Consider the following 21184-nt stretch of genomic DNA (forward strand, 5'->3'; position numbering starts at 1 on the left):
TAATGATGTTTTAATAAGAAATAAGTTGATATTTTTCTATGATTGTTGCTTTTTCCAATAGTTTCTTCTTAGGGTCAAAATGACCCCAGTTGGTAATCCATGTATGTAAAAGATGATGGTAGTATGAGTGTTAAAAAAGCCTATTATAACATTGACTTGTATCTAATTGGCTGAAACAGGAGTGTGTTGAAATACAAAACCACATTAAGATACTTTTTTAGATAAACAACTAAAGACACCTACTGGTAATTTCATAGGAGCCCAGAATGGGTTCCCACAATGTTGTTTTCATCTGCGTGACTTCAAAGAGGAAGATAGGGAGCAGGACGTGGAGGTGAATCTTTGTTGGCACTCTAACCCATCATTTGAAAACATCTGGAGGAGTTTAAGTGTGCTTGTAGGGACAGACCCGTGGGACACTTTGGATGGGAAACAAAAACTAAGGAGCTAGTAAACAGCTATATTTCTCTAAAGCAGCCCATTCCAGAGAGAGAACTGTAAGGAGCCTTGATCTGCTGTTCTAAACTCACTCTATGTTCCTGAGAGCACAGAGGATCTTGACTAAACAGGAACTGTTTTTCACTGCCAAGACGTACTGTACCTACTAACTATAATAGCATCCAGATGAATTCCTAACTTCCTTAGGACATGGGCTGTGTGTGTGAAGTGATAGGCCTGTTTTCTCCATGCTAGTCCCAGAGAGAGCATGCAATATTCTAGCACACAAACAGCTAGTGTACTGCGCAGGTCTGTGTAAGCGTGTGTGTGTATGAGTCAGAGAGGACGGCGGGGAGGTCTTACCAGACATCAGAGTTTGTGGTGAACACTCCGTCTTTCAGCGACTCTGGGGACATCCAGCGGACTGGCAGAAGGCCCTTCCCTCCTTTCCGATAGTAATCCGTCTCGTAGATGTCTCGCGTCATGCCAAAGTCTGAGAAGAAGAGAAGAGAATTTTGAGTGGCCACTAAATATCCCACTAATTTGAGGGAGAGGATGCTCATGAGGCCTAATCCATTCCCTCACCTCTCCTATTCTGTCCATTTAGATCTACAAGCTATTCCTCCCCCTCAAGCACTAAGTGATCTCAAAATACTTACTTTGGAGTACAGCAGAGGGAGTTTAGCATTAAACAAACAGGGGGGAGTAGAAGTAATACTGTATTTTAAGGCACTCACCTCCGATCTTGACGGTGAAGTCCTCCGCCACCATGCAGTTCCTGGCAGCCAGGTCTCTGTGGACGAACTTGTTGGCATTGAGGTATGCCATGCCGTCCGCAATCTCCCCTGCCATCTGGATCATCTTCTTCAGAGGGGGCAGAACCTGGCTGGACGAGTTCTGTGGCAAAGAGGCAGAGACGTGAGCACAAGCAGGCCATTCAGTCTCTCCCTCCAACCTCCTTCTCCCTGCTGTCTGCAGCACTGAACCATGGCCAGGGCACACCACACAATGTGAGAGACCAACTGACGGAGGTGTGTGTGTGTGTGTGCGCCGTATTAATACATGATTAATGTACTGACACATAGACTTGAGTTCTGTGAGAGACTATGTTAGAAAGAGCAGGAGGAGTAATGTACATACCTCTTTACGGAGCGAGCGCAGGTGACTCTTCAGGTCTCCACGGGTCATCAGCTCCATTATCACCAAGGTGGGCTGTCCCTGAGAGACCACGCCCAGCAGCCGCACCTACACCAATCAGAACACAGCACAGAGATGGTGTCAGGGTACAAATAATTCTCGTTGGTGTAGTATTCCTTCTGAAACATTTGGGCAAGAAACAGATTTCTAAGTGCTAATATTCCCTAAGTGACTGAAATGATGTGGAATGTTCTTGCTTTTGAAACTACTCTGGCTCCTCTTAACTAATACTACTGTGGAGCTTTGAGGAAAGCAGGAAAAAAACCTCCTCCTTGCCTCTAAATTATTCAAATTGAGCTTAATAATTAAGTGTTTGGCTTTTAATCACCAAGACATGCTGAAAGGTTGTAACAGAGTCTTTCCAAGGGGGAAATCCTTAACATTTCCGTTTAGCTGAATTAATGAGGATTCGGCTGTGATAGAGCACAGAGGTCTCAGATCACACAGTTACAGCTGGCCTCAGGTTATACTGGAATTTTACTGCAGCTCCCTGTGTAGCTCCCTGTGCCCTGGGTAGTGTGCCCTGGTTTTGACCTCTGACCTCAGCAGCCAGCCAGGTGTCTCCGACCCTATGCAGCATTCTCTGCCAGTGGTCTCTGCCTGCGGCCCTTTGTTTCTTACCTTGAACCTCTGTGAAATTGAAGCAATGATCTCATCACTCAAAGCTAGTGTTTCTGAGCCAATGTCCCTGATGTTAAACTGGTGTTTTGGACTCTGTCTCTCTCACCACATGGTGACAGTTGAACTCCTTCATGACGGAAGCCTCATTGAGGAACTCTATCCTCTCCCTCATGCTGGCCGACTCGTTGACCGTCTTGATGGCCACGCGTGTCTCTGGGTCGTCTTTAACCACGCCCTTAGCGAGGCCCTCGTACACCATGCCAAAGGAACCCTGGCCCAACTCCTTGTGCATGGTGATCTTCTCCCTGGCCACCTCCCACTCATCTGGAACATACACTGAACACAGGAGGAGAGGACAGTCAGAGACAAAGTGGGACATTTTGCATTTAAAATGATACTGTAGGTGTTCAGATGGTTCTTACTCTCAGCAGCACTGAAGTACTCAGGGTTGACAGAAGCATAGAGGACACCATTCCCCAGCCTGTCACTGTTCCTGTGGACACAAACACATCTGTGTGAGCCAGTGAAGGCAGCTTCGGCAACAGATAAATGGGATCGTTCATTCTGCAGAAAAGCCAACAATCTTATGAACTGCCTAAGGCAGGAAAATGATCACAATAGCACTATTATATTATTCAACGGATTAATATCGCACTAGTCAAACATTTTGTTACAGAGATACAGTTACCTTTTTTTGTTGATAAAGAAGAGTGCAGTGATAAGGCTGGTGATAAGGATTATCACTATGATGGGGATGATGATGACCAGATAGAACGTGTTGTCGTAGTCCCCTGCAACAAGATGATAACAGAACAACTATTCAAATCTGACCAATGAGAAAACGAGGATTTAACACCAATAGAATTTCTGAGCATGAAAATCATCCATATAAAAGGCTTTTTTATGAGGAAATGCATGTGTTCTTCATACGATTGGGTGGGGTCACGTAGAAGGACACTGGCTCAGTCCAGGACCCGTTTCCTGCCAGGGTGGTGGCACGCACGCGGGCAGAGTAGTTCCCAGAGCCCAGGTTGGTCAGACGAGCTCCTTTGTGCACTCTGTAGTGCTGGCGTGACACACACTCATGTTTCTCAGGCTGGAAAACACACATACACAGACAAAGTGTCAACCTGATGTCTGAGGGCCACAGTGGGTTGAGGGGTTGAGGCCCTGCAGAACTCCCAGGGGCCTCAGGGGCCCTGGCCCATACAGACTCACCTCGGTGCCCTGGCGGAACTTAATCTCATACATCAGGATGAGACCGTTGGGGTTGACAGGCTCCGGCCACCTCAGCAGCACCGACCCATCCCCCTTTTCATCCCTCTCCTGGATCACCCTGCCTGGCATGTCATCCGCTTTGTCTGATGGGCAGAGACACAGACACTACATATCAGATGGCTTTTTTTTTTGGCCATTTCCAAAGAGGCACAATGAGCCTAGAACAATAACACTATGCAGATGGCCATGGTCATGATTGTGGACTACAGGAAAAAAAGTGGACTGAGCATGACCCCATTCTCATCGACGGGGCTGTAGTGGAACAGGTTGAGAGCTTCAAGTTCCTTGGTGTCCACATCACCAACAAACTATTATGGTCCAAACACACCAAGACAGTCGTGAAGAGGGCAAGTTATACAGCTGCACCATCGAGAGCATCCTGACTGGTTGCATCACCGCCACTACAGAGGGTAGTGCGTACGGTCCAGTACATCACTGGGGCCAAGCTTCCTGCCATCCAGGACCTCTATACCAGGCGGTGTCAGAGGAAGGCCCTAAAAATTGTCAAAGACTCCAGCCACCCTAGTCATAGACTGTTCTCTCTGCTACCGCACGGCAAGCGGTACCGGAGCGCCAAGTCTAGGTCCAAAAGGCTTCTTAACAGCTTCTACCCCCAAGCCATAAGACTCCTGAACAGCTAATCATGGCTACCTGGACTATTTGCATTGTCCCCCCCACCCCACCCCCTCTTTTACGCTGCTGCTACTCTGTTTATTATCTATGCATAGTCACATTAACTCTGCTCACATGTACATATTACCTCAATTACCTCGACTAACCGGTGCCCCCGCACATTGAATCTGTACCGGTACCCCATGTATATAGCCTCGCTATTGTTATTTTACTGCTGCTCTTGAATTATTAGCTATTTTTGTTTTTTACTTATCAATTTTTTACTTAACACTTTTTAATATTTTTTATTAAAACTGCATTGTTGGTTAAGGGCTTGTAAGTAAGCATTTCACTGTAAGGTCTACACCTGTTGTATTCAGCGCATGTGGCAAATAAAAATTGATTTGATTTCGATTTGAAGGTGTTGTTGTTGAAGCCTTTGTGTCTAGCGTCGTCTGTGTCTGTGTGTGTGACTGCCTCACCTGCAGGTTTGGTCCTGGAAAAGACGAAGGCTCCAGCACTGCAGCGGCGGACCTCTTGGTTACAGGCATGGATGTCGATGCGGTAGACAGTGAAGGGCTGTAGGTTGGGGATCTCTATAAACTCTGTCTTGCTCCGGTCCTCCATGAAGGGGAACTCCCTCTCGGGGGGTTCTCCGTCCGTCCCATTACCCTCCAGGCCTGTGGTGTTGCCACCCCGCGCCAAGGTGCCGTTAGCCACACCAAATAGATCCCTACGCCGCCGGTCAGGGGGTCTGAAGGACAAAGGGGGTTGCATAAATAAATGTTAGAGAGAGAGACCCACTGACTGACTGTAGCAGAAAAGGCACATGTGCGGCAAAGAAAGACATTGTCTCTTATCCTAAGGTTGAGGAGAAGGAGGAGTGGAGAAGATGTGTGGGCTTTCAGCTTCTCTGGAAGGGAGCTGAGGCACAGTTAAAGAGGAGAGAAGGGAAGGGAATATGAAGTCAGCTAGCCATACAGTAATACAGTGGTTCTCAACTGGTTTTGCCTCGGGACCCAAATTGGACAAGGTTGTCTCCGTCGCGACCCAATATTCACATCGCGAAAAATACAATCTGTAAAACTATTTTTAATGCTATATTGATAGTAAATGTAGCAATTATATGACAAGGGAACAACATTCCACCTCTTTCATCGTCAATAATGAAATCATTCCCATATTCTTGATGAAGAATGTTAATAGACTCACTGGTTTGAGAGCACAAAATCAACTAAAATAGGGCTGCTAATAGATCTATATTGAAAATACTGTGATAGAATAAAAAACATTCTGAGATTAAATTAGAAAGAAATGTAAGTTCATTATTATTTCTACACACTTTCTTGCAGTTAAAAAAACAAACAAATTATATTATTTTACACCTGTGACCCATTCAAAACCTCCTGATCGCGACCCACCAGTTGAGAATCTCTGCAGTAATATCCTCTGGAACACCATATTGTCCATACAGTATACTGTAGCCTTCATACACAGCCCACATAATGTCATTGACACTGAGTCACACTGAGCAAAAGCATCCCCTTCAACCTCACTAGACAGGGTGGGGTCCTCTACAGGAATATAGTATGGGAATAAGAAGTAGTAATAAGTACTATCAAGCAGTAAAATGACAATTTCCAGTGGGATACAATTTAACTGAGAGTAGAGTACAGTATGTTGAAGTGGCCTGGTTTTATTTGTTGTTGCAGTGTGTCTGTCCAGCTGCAGTGTTCTACTCCCTGTGGAGCTGTGTGGTGTGATGAGGTCAGAGAGGTGGGACAGAGGTGTAGAGAGAGCACACATCCACACACTGTAAGCACCCTGCCTGTCCATACAGACCCCTACTGACTCTGTTAGCCTACATGTCCTCATCCACAGGACAAATGCACTTTTCAGGAGAAAGTTATGGGAGAATAATGACCACCTGTTTGATGCACAGAGAGGCGTTTTTCACATGATACAAAAATAAGGCAAATAAAGCAAAAAAACACGAAATCAAATGGTACATTTCGTCAAAAAGAGCAAACACGAGAACCTGCAACAGGACTGCAACCCTCTTTCATGGAGTGATGGAGATGGATGTAAACACAATCATGAGGATGATGAGGAGGATGATGGTGTGAGCCACAGAAGCTGGAGAGCCAGCTGGCTGCAAGTGGATCCTGGCTGGAGCCACTGACAACATGCAGGCAGCGGTAGCAGCAGCAGCTCACCAGACACTACTAGGCGGGGCCACTGGGACTCCACAACACACGGGCGCTGTGCCGATACCGAGAGGAGCAGACCTTACCTAGAGTCACCTTTAGGAGACGTGTAACGACTGGCTCTCTCTGGGTCTCTGAAAGAATTCAACAGTCAGCCACAGGCAGCTGATGGCACCTTAATTGGGGAGGGCGAGCTCATAGTAATGGCTGGAACGGAATAAATGGAATGGTATCGAACTCAAACCATGTGTTTGATACATTTACATTTAAGTCATTTAGCAGACGCTCTACATTCCAATGAGTCCATTCCAGCCATTATTATGAGCCATCCTCCCCTCAGCAGCCTCCTGTGCAGTCAGCCCACAGTGCAGTCAACTGAGGTAAGGAGAATACAGGACTGTCTGACAGTGGTGGGATGTGCTGTGTATATGTTGGCTCAAACAACAACGAATCCAGAACATATTTAGATTCATAGGGTATTTACAGTACACATGAACAAGATAAAGTAAATATGTAAAGAGTCTTTAAGGAGAGATAAATTAATTAGTGAATGAAAGTGACTGTGACAGATGAGTGTGTCTGAAATGACTGATCTCCTGAGTATCCCTCTCTAACTCCACCTAACAGTACAGGCCAGCAGGGTTCACTCAGGAATACAAGAGAATGTTGTTTCTGCTTTATTTTCCATTCCAGCATCTAGACGTTCAGAAATACTGTACAAAGCCAATGTCCTCTCAGAACTATTCCTCTGAAAAATGACAAATATGAGCAGGTGACAAAATACCTTGAGACTGACCGGGCACCCACAGGAAAATAGTATTTACGGTGAGTGGAAAAACACAGCCGACCGACAGGCACACAAATCTGTGGGAAGAAAATAGTAGCCATCGCACACCTCTATCAACATTCCATTCGGACAGTTTTTTCTGCTCCAGCAAAGTCCACGGTCCACTGCGCTCCAAAACGATCAGTTACTATTAACAATACACAACAGCACTGAGGACTGGCAGAGCTTTAATGAACATCTTGTATAAGAGACAAATGCATGGAAGGGAGCACGAGACAGCCTGCCATTGAAGACTGGGTCGCCCCAAGATGAATGAGAGGGGTGATGGGTAGACACCCCCGTGTGCCAATTTGCCCAGGAGAGGGGACAGATGGCTGGGTTGCCAGAGAGTTGCAGTGCAGAGCAGAGCAAAGCAGACCTGTCCTCAAATGAACTCTAGACAGAGGACTGAAGCTGAAGCGTGACCTTCTAACCAGGCGCCGCTGACTGCAGCTGGTGTACTCCCTCCCCAGCTCCCCTCCTAAAAAAAAGACCTCCCTCTTTCTCACCTTTACGCTGTGCGAGGGATCCTAAGAGGGACATGACTGCACCCTCTGTCTGGAGCCAGAACAGCGTGATTTAACGGTACTCTTTTACCAAAGCAGCTGAACATAGTAGCCTCTCATGCCAGAGAAAGGATACTATTTTCTACTTCATGCTCATGTACAGTATGAAAGCACAGCTGTGATGGTGAGTGCTTTCTGAAGGACACACAGGGTGATAACCAGATGGTAAGGGCAGTGCCAACTGCCAACAACAGGAAAAACACAGGAACCTTTGCTGTACTTCTCAATGTCATTCTGTTTGTGTCCATCATGAGTTAGGTGATGTCATGGTTGCAACAACCCAATCAGCTGATGTCCAGTCAGTGAATCTGATAGGTTGTCACCCATCCCTGTCCCCTGACTACTCTCCTCTACTTCTCCAGCCAGTCAGTCTGTCTTGCTGAATGGTGTTTACTGGTCTGGCCAGCTCTAAGGGGATCTTCCCTTTCTCTCCTCATTCATTTGAATTCCAGATGGCTTCTCTGTACATTTCCTGGCAGCCGGTCACTCCGAACCACGCCGCGGACTAAGAGAGCATGTGAGAGCAGCGAGGAGGGTGAAAGAATGGAAAATATTTCCTCTTCTCTCTGTTTCTGTTTCCCCGCTCCCTTCCCCCTTCTCTCTAAACCCTGGACTTTAAAAAAAAACTTTTACTAAATCAGAGGCACTTTCCTAGAGTGTTTTGTGATAATGCTGGCTCTGTTGTGGTGGAGTACCTGTGCATACACAAGCAAAGCCCTTAGCGGCAGGCCAGAGACCTGGCACTCCTCGGTTTCCTAGACAACTATAACAAATCAACAAAGTCACAGAGGCATGGGGGAGAGAGTGAATGAAAACAATTAGTTACAATAGTACTTGTTTTATTGTTAGTTTTCCAAGGAGGACATCATTTGTTTTAATACTGTGAAAAAGAGCATCACAGAGGCGAAGGAAAGGGCATCATAACATTACATAAATGCATGAGCTTAGCACAGCAGGTGATGAAGAGCATACACTGTACTAAGCAGGCTGGGATCAGGGCAAGAATTGGAATTTGTCAAGCACCAGAGAAGTTTGCAACGCCAGGGTTGTGGGTTCGATTCCCACGGGGGGCCAGTATGAAAATGTATGCACTCACTAACTGTAAGTCGCGCTGGATAAGAGCGTCTGCTAAATGACTAAAATGTAAAAAATTTAACGAGTGCATTAGAATTTGTTTTCCATTCAATTTGTTTTGCGATGAAATGGTACTAATTCAGTGAATACGCAAACCTGTACCCTGAATACACTGGGTACACAAACACAATATCGCTCATGCACTCATTCACCTCAGACACACAGACACACACGGCCTGATCTGCCATCTGGTATGGAGAAACAAGTGGCCTGAGTTTACCCTGAAAAATTATCAATTTCAAAAAACAGTGAGTACATCTGTGTATGTGTCTATGTATGTACAACATAGACTGAGTGTGTGTGTGCGGGAAGGGGTTGGTCTTTGAAACTGTAAAGCATCCGTAACCATGAGAAGGTAAAATTATAACACAACACAGATGCCATTCCCCATTCTGGAAAACAAAAGGCTAACGGGCTGAAAGGGTGCAGCCAGCCCAGCGAGCAGAGCACAGCACAGGCCCTTCAGACTCATTAATCAGATCCCTCTCCCCGGGTTTGTTTGTGCTGCCTAAATTACAGCCTGCTAGGCCTTAATATCCGCTGCCGCCGTCGTCATGGCGATGGAAAAGCCACAAGTGCCGTAAGCAGGCATTGGATTCCTGCTCCCCATGTTTCTCTCTGTCAGGCAGGGTCCTCTGACACAGCTACAGCCCAGAAGCCCTACACCCTCCGTCCCTCCCTGCCTCCCTCCAAACCCTCATGATGTTTAGATCCTGTCAGTCCCAGTCTCAGGGCTGGGTAATTACAGCACCACTGCCTCCTGATCCTGGATCTCTCTCTGGGCTATTAAAGCAAACAGGACCCAGACTGTGAGCTCAGCTCTTTGATAATAATCTACAGTCTCAGAGAAGGGTTTGGTCCAAAAAATGGGGGAGGTTATAGCCAGAGCTTTAATATCACACTGTTGAATTATCTCTCACCATAGAGAGAGACTGCCTGCTGCCTGGCACCTACCTGGGGGTGAAGATGGAGTTGTGCAGGAAGTTCTCAAAGACTTTGCGGTAGGATGCGTCGTCTATCTCTGCCTTCAGGTCCTCCTTGGTCTTGGGGCAGGGGCAGCAGGGGCCCTTGTCCCCCCCAGACAGGTCAGACTTGGTGGGCTTGGTGTCCTCCTCCATGTCTGCCAACCCCGTAGCTGAGATTCTAATGGGGATCTTCAGCTCTTTTGTTGAGAGTGGGAGGGGAATAGGACCCGTTAGCGAATGACAGCATTCACCAAAGAAAGCAAAAACGAAAAGGGATGATGTGGTGTGTACAGGGCATTATAACACTAGGGGAGGAGAGATAATGCACAAAGATGAAAAGTAGACAAGGGAAAGGGAAAGAGGAGGAGTTGGAATGCTGACCTTTGGAGCAGTAGTTGTGTTGGTACAGTTCCCTGTCTTCAGCTTGCTGCTGCCAGCGGATCAGGTAAAATGTGAGATTGCCGTTAGGGTTGAGGGGAGGCGACCATTTCACCACCAGCTTGGAGGACGAGTTGGAATACGCCCGAGCATCCATTGGCATAGATGGCTCTGTGACAAAAACACACACATGTTGAAATGTTGTGAGGGAAAAAAAGTATTTGATCCCCTGCTGATTTTGTACATTTGCCTACTGACAAAGAAATGATCAGTCTATAATTTTAATGGTAGGTTTATTTGAACAGTGAGAGACAGAATAACAACAAAAAAATCCAGAAAAACGCATGTCAAAAATGTTATAAATTGATTTGCATTTTAATGAGGGAAATAAGTATTTGACCGCTCTGCAAAACACGACTTAGTACTCGGTGGCAAAACCCTTGTTGGCAATCACAGAGGTCAGACGTTTCTTGTAGTTGGCCACCAGGTTTGCACACATCTCAGGAGGGATTTTGTCCCACTCCTCTTTGCAGATCTTCTCCAAGTCATTAAGGTTTCGAGGCTGACGTTTGGCAACTCGAACCTTCAGCTCCCTCCACAGATTTTCTAAGGGATTAAGGTCTGGAGACTGGCTAGGCCACTCCAGGACCTTAATGTGCTTCTTCTTGAGCCACTCCTTTGTTGCCTTGGCTGTGTGTTTTGGGTCATTGTCATGCTGGAATACCCATCCACGACCCATTTTCAATGCCCTGGCTGAGGGAAGGAGGTTCTCACCCAAGATTTGACGGTACATGGCCCTGTCCATCGTCCCTTTGATGCGGTGAAGTTGTCCTGTCCCCTTAGCAGAAAAACACCCCCAAAGCATAATGTTTCCACCTCCATGTTTGACGGTGGGAATGGTGTTCTTGGGGTCATAGGCAGCATTCCTCCTCCTCCAAACACGTCGAGTTGAGTTGATGCCAAAGAGCTCCATTTTGGTCTCATCTGACCACAACACTTTCACCCAGTTCTCCTCTGAATCATTCAGATGTTCATTGGCAAACTTCAGACGGGCAAGTATATGTGCTTTCTTGAGCAGGGGGACCTTGCGGGCGCTGCAGGATTTCAGTCCTTCACGGCGTAGTGTGTTACCAATTGTTTTTCTTGGTGACTATGGTCCCAGCTGCCTTGAGATCATTGACAAGATCCTCCCGTGTAGTTCTGGGCTGATTCCTCACCGTTCTCATGATCATTGCAACTCCACGAGGTGAGATCTTGCATGGAGCCCCAGGCCGAGGGAGATTCACAGTCCTTTTGTGTTTCTTCCATTTGCGAATAATCGCACCAACTGTTGTCACCTTCTCACCAAACTGCTTGGCGATGGTCTTGTAGCCCATTCCAGCCTTGTGTAGGTCTACAATCTTGTCCCTGACATCCTTGGAGAGCTCTTTGGTCTTGGCCATGGTGGAGAGTTTGGAATCTGATTGATTGATTGCTTCTGTGGACAGGTGTCTTTTATACAGGTAACAAGCTGAGATTAGGAGCACTCCCTTTAAGAGTGTGCTCCTAATCTCAGCTCGTTACCTGTATAAAAGACATCTGGGAGCCAGAAATCTTTCTGATTGAGAGGGGGTCAAATACTTATTTCCCTCATTAAAATGCAAATCAATTTATAACATTTTTGACATGAGTTTTTCTGGATTTTTTTGTTGTTATTCTGTCTCTCACTGTTCAAATAAATCTACCAATAAAATTATAGACTGATCATTTCTTTGTCAGTGGGCAAATGTACAAAATTAGCAGGTGATCAAATACTTTTTTCCCTCACTGTATTTACTACTCTGAACAAAAATAAAAACGTAACATGCAACAATTTCAAAGATTTTACTGAGTTAAAGTTCATATAAGGAAATCAGTAAATTGAAATGAATTGATTAGGCCCTAATCTATGGTTTTAAAAAAAGGTAGGGGGTGGGCGTGAATCAGAAAACCAGTCAGTATCTGGTGCGACCACCATTTGCCTCATGCAGCGCGACACATCTCCTTCATATAGAGTTGATCAGGCTGTTGATTGTGGCTTATGGTAGAGAAATTAACATTACATTCTCTGGCAACAGCTCTGGTGGACATTCCTGCAGTCAACATGCCAATTGCACGCTCCCTCAAAACTTGAGACATCTGTGGCATTGTGTTGTGACAAAACTGCACATTTTAGAGTGTCCTTTTATTGTCCCCAGCACAAGATGCACCTGTGTAATGATCATGCTGTTTAATCAGCTTCTTGATATACCACACCTGTCAGTTTAATGGATTATCTTGGCAAAGGAGAAATACTCACTAACAGGGATGTAAACAAATTTGTGCACAACATTTGAAAGAAATAAGCTTTTTGTGCATATGGAACATTTCAGGGATATTTTATTTCAGCTCATGAAACATGGGACCAAAACTTTACATGTTGCGTTTATATTTTTATTCAGTGTATAAAGTTTTAAATGTGTTGTTTTCATGAAGCTTAAAATAAGAGTGATACCTTTCCTTATTGAAAGTTCTGATAAGAAGTGTTTCAGTTTATCTTGGGTGAAAACATGTCCATGGCTGAGGCGACCTGCTGCTGTGTACAGTAGCTTTACTGTAGTCTAGTCTGTGTACAGTAGCTTTACTGTAGTCTAGTCTGTGTACAGTAGCTTTACTGTATTCTAGTCTGTGTACAGTAGCTTTACTGTATTCTAGTCTGTGTACAGTAGCTTTACTGTAGTCTAGTCTGTGTACAGTAGCTTTACTGTATTCTAGTCTGTGTACAGTAGCTTTACTGTAGTCTAGTCTGTGTACAGTAGCTTTACTGTAGTCTAGTCTGTGTACAGTAGCTTTACTGTAGTCTAGTCTGTGTACAGTAGCTTTACTGTAGTCTAGTCTGTGTACAGTAGCTTTACTGTAGTCTAGTCTGTGTACAGTAGCTTTACTGTAGTCTAGTCTGTGTACAGTAGCTTTACTGTAGTCTAGTCTGTGTACAGTAGCTTTACTGTAGTCTAGTCTGTGTACAGTAGCTGTACTGTATTCTAGTCTGTGTACAGTAGCTGTACTGTATTCTAGTCTGTGTACAGTAGCTTTACTGTATTCTAGTCTGTGTACAGTAGCTGTACTGTATTCTAGTCTGTGTACAGTAGCTTTACTGTAGTCTAGTCTGTGTACAGTAGCTATACTGTATTCTAGTCTGTGTACAGTAGCTGTACTGTATTCTAGTCTGTGTACAGTAGCTATACTGTATTCTAGTCTGTGTACAGTAGCTGTACTGTATTCTAGTCTGTGTACAGTAGCTGTACTGTATTCTAGTCTGTGTACAGTAGCTTTACTGTAGTCTAGTCTGTGTACAGTAGCTGTACTGTATTCTAGTCTGTGTACAGTAGCTGTACTGTATTCTAGTCTGTGTACAGTAGCTATACTGTATTCTAGTCTGTGTACAGTAGCTGTACTGTATTCTAGTCTGTGTACAGTAGCTGTACTGTATTCTAGTCTGTGTACAGTAACTGTACTGTAGTCTAGTCTGTGTACAGTAGCTGTACTGTATTCTAGTCTGTGTACAGTAGCTGTACTGTATTCTAGTCTGTGTACAGTAGCTGTACTGTATTCTAGTCTGTGTACAGTAGCTGTACTGTATTCTAGTCTGTGTACAGTAGCTGTACTGTATTCTAGTCTGTGTACAGTAGCTGTACTGTAGTCTAGTCTGTGTACAGTAGCTGTACTGTATTCTAGTCTGTGTACAGTAGCTGTACTGTATTCTAGTCTGTGTACAGTAACTGTACTGTAGTCTAGTCTGTGTACAGTAGCTGTACTGTATTCTAGTCTGTGTACAGTAGCTTTACTGTAGTCTAGTCTGTGTACAGTAGCTATACTGTATTCTAGTCTGTGTACAGTAGCTGTACTGTATTCTAGTCTGTGTACAGTAACTGTACTGTAGTCTAGTCTGTGTACAGTAGCTGTACTGTATTCTAGTCTGTGTACAGTAGCTGTACTGTATTCTAGTCTGTGTACAGTAGCTGTACTGTATTCTAGTCTGTGTACAGTAGCTGTACTGTATTCTAGTCTGTGTACAGTAGCTGTACTGTAGTCTAGTCTGTGTACAGTAGCTGTACTGTATTCTAGTCTGTGTACAGTAGCTGTACAGTGTCTTACCTGAGGGGCTGGTGCGTATATAGACCACGTCACTCTTGGCTCCCGGGATGTGTTTGTCCTCCACCACCAGGGTGATGGCCTTGACAAAGATGGCATACTGGGTCCAGGGCTTCAGTGGGGACAGCAGCACACCAGGGTCTATCTCTTTGTCCTGCGGTAGGTCCACGTCAACCATGTTCCAACTGTTGGAGCCACACCCGTCCTGGCCATCAAACTCTGTGATGTTCTGGTGCGGTCTGGATTGCATGGATAAGACACCTTATGTCAATTTAGTATGCACAGCAACTCTGAATCCATAAACATAGCAGATAACGTCCTGTCTACAAGTATAAAGGCTCTATGCAGTACAACAGGGAATGGAATATCTCTGGTGAGAGTACTTACGCCTCCTTGTAGTAGACGATGAAGCTGATGAGGTCTCTGTAGTCTGGTGGTCGGTAGCGCTCCCAAGTCAGCTTGATCCGGTTACTCATCGTGCTGTTGGACTTGAACTTCAGGATGTGACTCTCACCTACAAACACAAACCACATCTTAGATCAATAACTGGTGTGGCGGGGGGACACCCCGGCTTTCAACTCAGTCCGGCTTTCAAATTACTCTTGAAAGTTGTAGCTAATAGTAGAATGCACAAGAAGCAATTTAAAAATTGGGTAGTGCATCATCAGTTTTCCTCTTGTCATGTTAGTCATCGCATACTTTAGAGAGCTATCTATAACTTGTCAGAAATGTCCAGATCAACTAGCCCATGTCAGATAACTTTCTTTGGCTAGGTTTTTTAGCCCACAGATTGTGTAGTAATGTTCGAGTCACTCAAATATCACATGAATAAACATTAGACATGGCAAAATGTATAGAATTGCAAGAAAATTAGCTTTAAAATTGCTAGATTTTCTCTACACCCCATGACAAAATGTGTAGAATTGCAGGAAATAAGCTTTAAACCTGCAAAATGTTCTCTCCTCCAACAAGAGGGGGTGAACAGTTTGTGTCATGAACAGTGCTTGTACCCATAGAAATAAATAGACATGGCGCTGGCGCACAGGGGGGGTGTGGGATGTTCCCCAATGCTGGAAGGGGGCCTGAGTGAAAAAGTTTGGGAACCCCTGTCTTAGATAATCTCCTCACAACACATACAGGAAACTTAGTTGTGATAACAGAGTATTGCATTAGATTAATGCTTCTTATTAAATCACATAGGTGTACTCACAGCTTGCTCTGTCTCCATTGTTGCGGAAATCGCCCTCCTCAAACTTCTCAGTGATGTCTGTCTTCTCCCACATATTGTGGATCTCAGACAAGCAGAGTTTGGGGTTGAAGCGGAAAGACAGCCTCCCAGCCCTGATGGTCAGGTTGTGTTGGGTCCAGTCCCACAGATACTGCAGGCGCTGGTTGTCAATGGCAGAAAAAGCGTACATCCTGAAGGGAAAACAAAACAGACAGGTGTTAACTTACTAACACACCTAGCAGCTGTGCTTGCATAGATGGGACAAACCACTTTTTAATCAATCAATTTATTTACTTTAAAAACACAATACAGCACTGAGGATAAAGTCATCAAAATGTTGTGGAGTGGTTGGCCTAGTTTTCCATCTGGTGGATGTGTAAAGTGTTAAGAGGAGACGACGTCAGAGCGGATTGTGTGTCAGTGTGTGTGGGTGTGTCTGTCTAACACTGAGCCGTGCACACATAGAGGGCCAGAGATGAAACAGGGCGACTCAGAGCCTCTCAGCTCCATGGAATACCTCGGGAACGAGCGGAATGCCAGCCCTTCTCTAGAGCATTCCTCCCGCTGTAACTCTAGCTTGGGAGGGATGACAACAAGAGACCTCAGAGGCTTTCCCATGACCCTCCTGGTCATCTCCAGAAACACTCTCCCTATCTCTGACAGGGGATAGGCCCCTGGTGATGTCATGCTACTGCCAGAATAGGCTGGGAGACCTGAGAGTTTCCATTCAGATAGAGCCCACTGGGAACAAATTGGTTGAATCAACGTTGTTTCAATGTAATTAGTCAGCGTATTGTGATGTGAAATCTACGTGGAAAATACACTGGATTTTAAAAAAGTAATCAACTGCTGGGTGAAATTTAAATCACAGGATTATGTCATCATGGTAACCAAGTTTCAAAATAGACAACGTCAGAGCTTCATTGTTATATGCACTATCAGAAAAAAAAACTATAGCCTGGACAGTACCTCCTACTGGAGAATTGATCTATCTGCAGTTACCCTTTGGTCTTCCATTCAGGGTTTTAACCAAGCCCAGCCCTACTTAGCTATTATATTTGTCACTGACTATTACCAATGTGCTATCGTGAGAATAACTGTTGAGAGATCTCCACTTAAAAACTAAATAGATTCACTATTGCTATCGAAGTCATTCCAAAGGGTAGGTTTAAGAGAGCAAATAAATCACTCATATATCATCAATGATGCTACAGTATTTAGGCCTATATAGCATTTCCAAAGTCATCAACAGCTATTGTTTAAATTTAACCCAGAATTCAACTAACAATAGACAATACAATAGGCCTAGGGTTTCAAGCTCCGGTTGATTTAGAATGTAATGATATTTGGTGATATTGAATTGTGTTTGGTTGTCTCTCCTTAATTCCAGTTTATCTACAATTTAATAATTGATATGTTGGATTCACATCTCCATTTCAACCAAACATATAAGTTAAAGAATAAGACTATATCAAATAAAGTGTTATTTAAAGTGCATTTGAAGTTTTATTTTATTTTATTTAGTCCTATTCTTTAACTGAGATGAGATGAAGACGTGAATCTAACATATCAATTATTAATTTGGCGACAAACTGGAATTAAAGGAGAAGTTTGTTTTTTAAGAACCAAATCTCTATTTTTGATGTAAATGGCATGTTATAGAAGGGTCCAGAGTCCAGACACTTGTTTTGCGTCTTTCACTTGTTTTTGAGAAACCAGCGATTCACTTCCTCATCCTCGTTGTGCATTACGGGTGCTCTAAAAAAACACCCAAATATGTCCTTTTAGACACTGAAACGCTCTGAGTATAGTGATGCAAGTCTTTAGACGTTGTACACATGAAATTGTGTCATTCCGAACTTTATCCTCAACGTCATATTACATTTTGTGCGACTCAAGCTGTTTTCCCTATCCAGCTGTTCCATTCTCCGTGTAGCTTGCTGCTAGAATGGACGGAGAGGTATCGCTCGAGTCGCAACAAAATGGAATATAACGTTGCGGATAAAGTTTTGAATGACGCAATTTCATGTGTACAACATCTAAAGACCTGCATCACTATACTGAGAGCCTTTACGTTTGTTCATGTTTTTTCAGAGCCCCCTTACTGCACAATGAGAATGAGGAAGTGAATCGCTGGTTGGGGTAAGTTTCTCAAAAACAAGTGAAATCACAAAAAAATTATGTCTGGACCCTTCTATAACATGCCATTTACATTAAAATATAAATTCTCCTTAAAGCCAGACTAAATCAGTGGCACAGATGGAACTATCCACGCAGAAGATAGATATCCTTCTAATGTTGATATTTTGTTGCATTGACAACCAAACACAATCCAATATTACTTTTGTAATACAGTAAATATCCTAAAGTTAAGGCTATCTTAAAAACTAATGTAACATTCAACCTTAAAACGAGTAACACATCAATGGCCACATTTTGAGGTTACTGTAACTATACATTTCTTATGTAATCATATAAAGTGACTGCGTGCATGTTCAAGATAACATGCACAATCGCTGTAATATTCTGGGCAGAATGGTGAACGGCATTGATCACTTGCACCATGTGCTTTTAATGTAATCTCAACTGCAATCAAGGTCTTTTGGTTCTGCTATTAGATGAAGCACAGTGATATTAATCTGTTGTATAAATAAACAAAACATTGTATTCCCATTAGAATTTGCTGTGCTTTAAATCGTTGGAAGCGCAGTGATAGACATTTGGGTGACAACTAAATCAAAACTCAGGCTTTGTTTTTCCATTGGAATTTGGTTGTGTTTTTATAAGGTTGAAAGCATAGTGATAACACATTGAAATTCAACAAACTTTTGGCTGTCTTTTTGAGTGGGTGAATATACTGTAGGTTGTAATCTCATTGATCAACGTCTCAACCAAATAATACCCAATTATCCAAGTTGAAATGACATGGTGTGCCCAGTGGGATAGCTCATCCACCTTTTCATTATATAACTGGGAGAGGTTATGGTGGTTTAGTGTGAATTCCTTTGTACTGTAAATGTTATGGCTGGTAGCCTTACTTTATCTACTCATATAGAAATAATGAATGAGGCATTCAAAACCTGCTGGGATACATCTGACATGAGAAGGATTCCAAAAATCCATTTAAATCATCCATGTGTCATTTTTCCTGGTAGAACATATGGCTGAACCCCACTGATATTGGAGTGACAACATCTTTCCTCTCTAGGCTGTGGTTCAAGGCTGACACGTCCCCAAACACATCTCAGACTCAGAGAGCAGAGAGCAGCCTGCCGTACCCGTCCATGAGCTCCTCCCCGTTGATGTAGCGCAGGCTCTTGAGGAAGGAGAGCGAGCCTAGCGTGTGGGAGTGGCTGATCCTCACATAGCCTGTCACTGTCTGGATCAGCCCCATGAAGCTCTCTAGCTCTGAGGCGATGTTATCTGGGGAGAGGAGAGAGTCAGCAAACACTAGTCAGACACAACAGCCAGTGTGTGAGAACCACAGCTCTGAACACATCAAATCCCACAGGCAACTGTACTGCTATACTGTATGACTATACTATACTGTATAATAATAATAAATAATATGCCATTTAGCAGACGCTTTTATCCAAAGCGACTTACAAGTCATGCGTGCATACATTTTTGTGTATGGGTGGTCCCGGGGATTGAACCCACTACCCTGGCGTTACAAGCGCCGTGCTCTACCAGCTGACTATACTATACTTACTGTATGACTATACTCAATGCTCTAGAGGAGAATTACCCCGGCCCCAGCAAATCCAGAGTTGTACAAACGTTTTCATATCTAAAGATAAGCTGTAAGTCACCCTGTCAACTGAGCAAATAAATAGCATAATAGCATAATGTGATAATTGGTTTGGGGCACAGAGCAGGCAGCTGATGTAATGTTGACTCTGTGGCCCACACTAGCTCTCCCAGCGGCCCGTGCTCCGTGTTCCCTTCCCGGTCTCTGGGGAGACAGACAGACTGAGTGGTCCTGGTTACTGGTACTGGTACTCACTGCCACGGCGGATGTTGATGTGCAGGTTGCCTTTGATGACTGTGCAGCCCATTAGAGACTGAGCAGCATCTACTGAGTCGATGGTCTTGGAGTCGCAGATCTTATCACACAAGCCATCACAGGCACTGCAGAACATACTGTGATTGAGGAAGAGAAAGGAGGGGGAGAGAAAAGACTATTACAAAATAAGACTATTTCCAAGAAACTTAATTAAGACGCCTCATCCTAACTCACCCAAAAAATCCCAAACTTCCAGAAGTAAAAATGTGTCAAATTTTGCTTTTTAAAGTACAAGGACACTTTATGTAATTTCTATGGGTCCTCGTGAACCATTGGTTTCGTGAGAGAGTGACTCACTAAACGGCCCTAAAGACAAAACAAGACTGATATGGTAAAAAATATAGCAGGTTAAAGTTTTTCATCATGAATCTTGTTCTGGAGGCAGCTATTCAGAGCTGTCACTAGCTGGCACAGCCACAATGTAATACAATCTGATTTAAACCTAACACTAACCTTAACCTTAACTTTAACCACACTGCTAACCCTAATGCCAAACCCTAACCTTAAATTAAAACCAAAAAGCTAATTTTTACAATATAGCCAATTTTGACTTTACAGCTGGCCTATCTAAGGGGAAATCGCTCAGTGCTGCCTCCGGGTCAAGACTCATGACAATAAATGTCAACCTGCAAAGATATGATGAAACCTGCAACAAAGACTCAACATGGAAAGTTTGAAAAATGAAAATACGGAGATAAGTTACCCTGAGTCATTAACAAAGACATTCTCTTATTCTAACTTAATGTCAAACGGGAAATGTCAAACAGGGGAAATGTTCTGAGTTATAGCACTGCTATGATGAATCACTCCTGAACGCATTCAAGCAATGTTCATAAAGTCCCTTTTGTATCTGATGTTTACATTTATGCTTGCTACAGTATGACTACACCGTACAGGCCCGGCTGTAATTTACGGAAATTCACCAATGGATGAGTCTTGTGTACTGGGTACTGAGGTGAGCATCTTCCTCTGATTCTGAATTACCTGGAAAGTCCACAGGCTTCAATCAATCATGACCGAACATTACTTTCTGCCTGAAGCATTTTTAGCTCTGAAGCTTCTCTTTTGACAGGAAGCCCAGCGGTTAGAGCAGGGCCGAATGTCTACCTCTGTTTTTGGTTTTTCCTTTCAATTAAAACCTAGACAACCAGGTGAGGGGAGTTCCTTACTAATTAGTGACCTTAATTCATCAATCAAGTACAAGGGTGAAGCAAAAACCTGCAGACACTTGGCCCTCTGTGGAATGAGTTTGACACATGTGGGTTAAAGCATTGGGCCAGTAACTGAAAGGTCGCTGGTTCGAATACCCGAGCCAACAAGGTGAACAATCTAACGATGTACCCTTGAGCAAGGCACTTAACCCTAATTTGCTCCAGGGGCGCCATACTACTATGTCTGACCCTGTAAAACAACACATTTCACTGCACCTATCCGGTGTATGTGACAATAAACACGTTTTTTTTGTTTTTTAAGAATGTTATCTCTGAAAGGACCAGGTGGGGGAGGTGTTCAGATAGAG

At 44.0% G+C, this 21184-nt stretch overlaps 1 protein-coding gene across 1 annotated transcript in view; it reads right to left on the minus strand.

Moving 5' to 3' along the window:
• LOC121576630 (insulin-like growth factor 1 receptor) overlaps positions 1 to 21184 on the minus strand; it is a 157770-nt gene that overhangs the window by 19158 nt on the left and 117428 nt on the right. The window contains exons 4-19 of the mRNA XM_041889934.2: positions 19606 to 19742; positions 18878 to 19022; positions 15582 to 15790; positions 14759 to 14885; positions 14375 to 14610; positions 10226 to 10393; positions 9834 to 10041; positions 4629 to 4900; positions 3475 to 3617; positions 3187 to 3352; positions 2945 to 3047; positions 2679 to 2749; positions 2363 to 2592; positions 1579 to 1683; positions 1176 to 1335; positions 802 to 931 (exon numbers count right to left, since the gene is read on the minus strand). Of these exons, the coding sequence (XP_041745868.1) occupies positions 802 to 931; positions 1176 to 1335; positions 1579 to 1683; positions 2363 to 2592; positions 2679 to 2749; positions 2945 to 3047; positions 3187 to 3352; positions 3475 to 3617; positions 4629 to 4900; positions 9834 to 10041; positions 10226 to 10393; positions 14375 to 14610; positions 14759 to 14885; positions 15582 to 15790; positions 18878 to 19022; positions 19606 to 19742 (2610 nt within the window). The remainder of the gene's footprint in view (positions 1 to 801; positions 932 to 1175; positions 1336 to 1578; positions 1684 to 2362; positions 2593 to 2678; positions 2750 to 2944; positions 3048 to 3186; positions 3353 to 3474; positions 3618 to 4628; positions 4901 to 9833; positions 10042 to 10225; positions 10394 to 14374; positions 14611 to 14758; positions 14886 to 15581; positions 15791 to 18877; positions 19023 to 19605; positions 19743 to 21184) is intronic.

Source organism: Coregonus clupeaformis, chromosome 11 (genome assembly GCF_020615455.1).
Source record: "Coregonus clupeaformis isolate EN_2021a chromosome 11, ASM2061545v1, whole genome shotgun sequence".
NCBI lineage: Eukaryota > Metazoa > Chordata > Actinopteri > Salmoniformes > Salmonidae > Coregonus > Coregonus clupeaformis.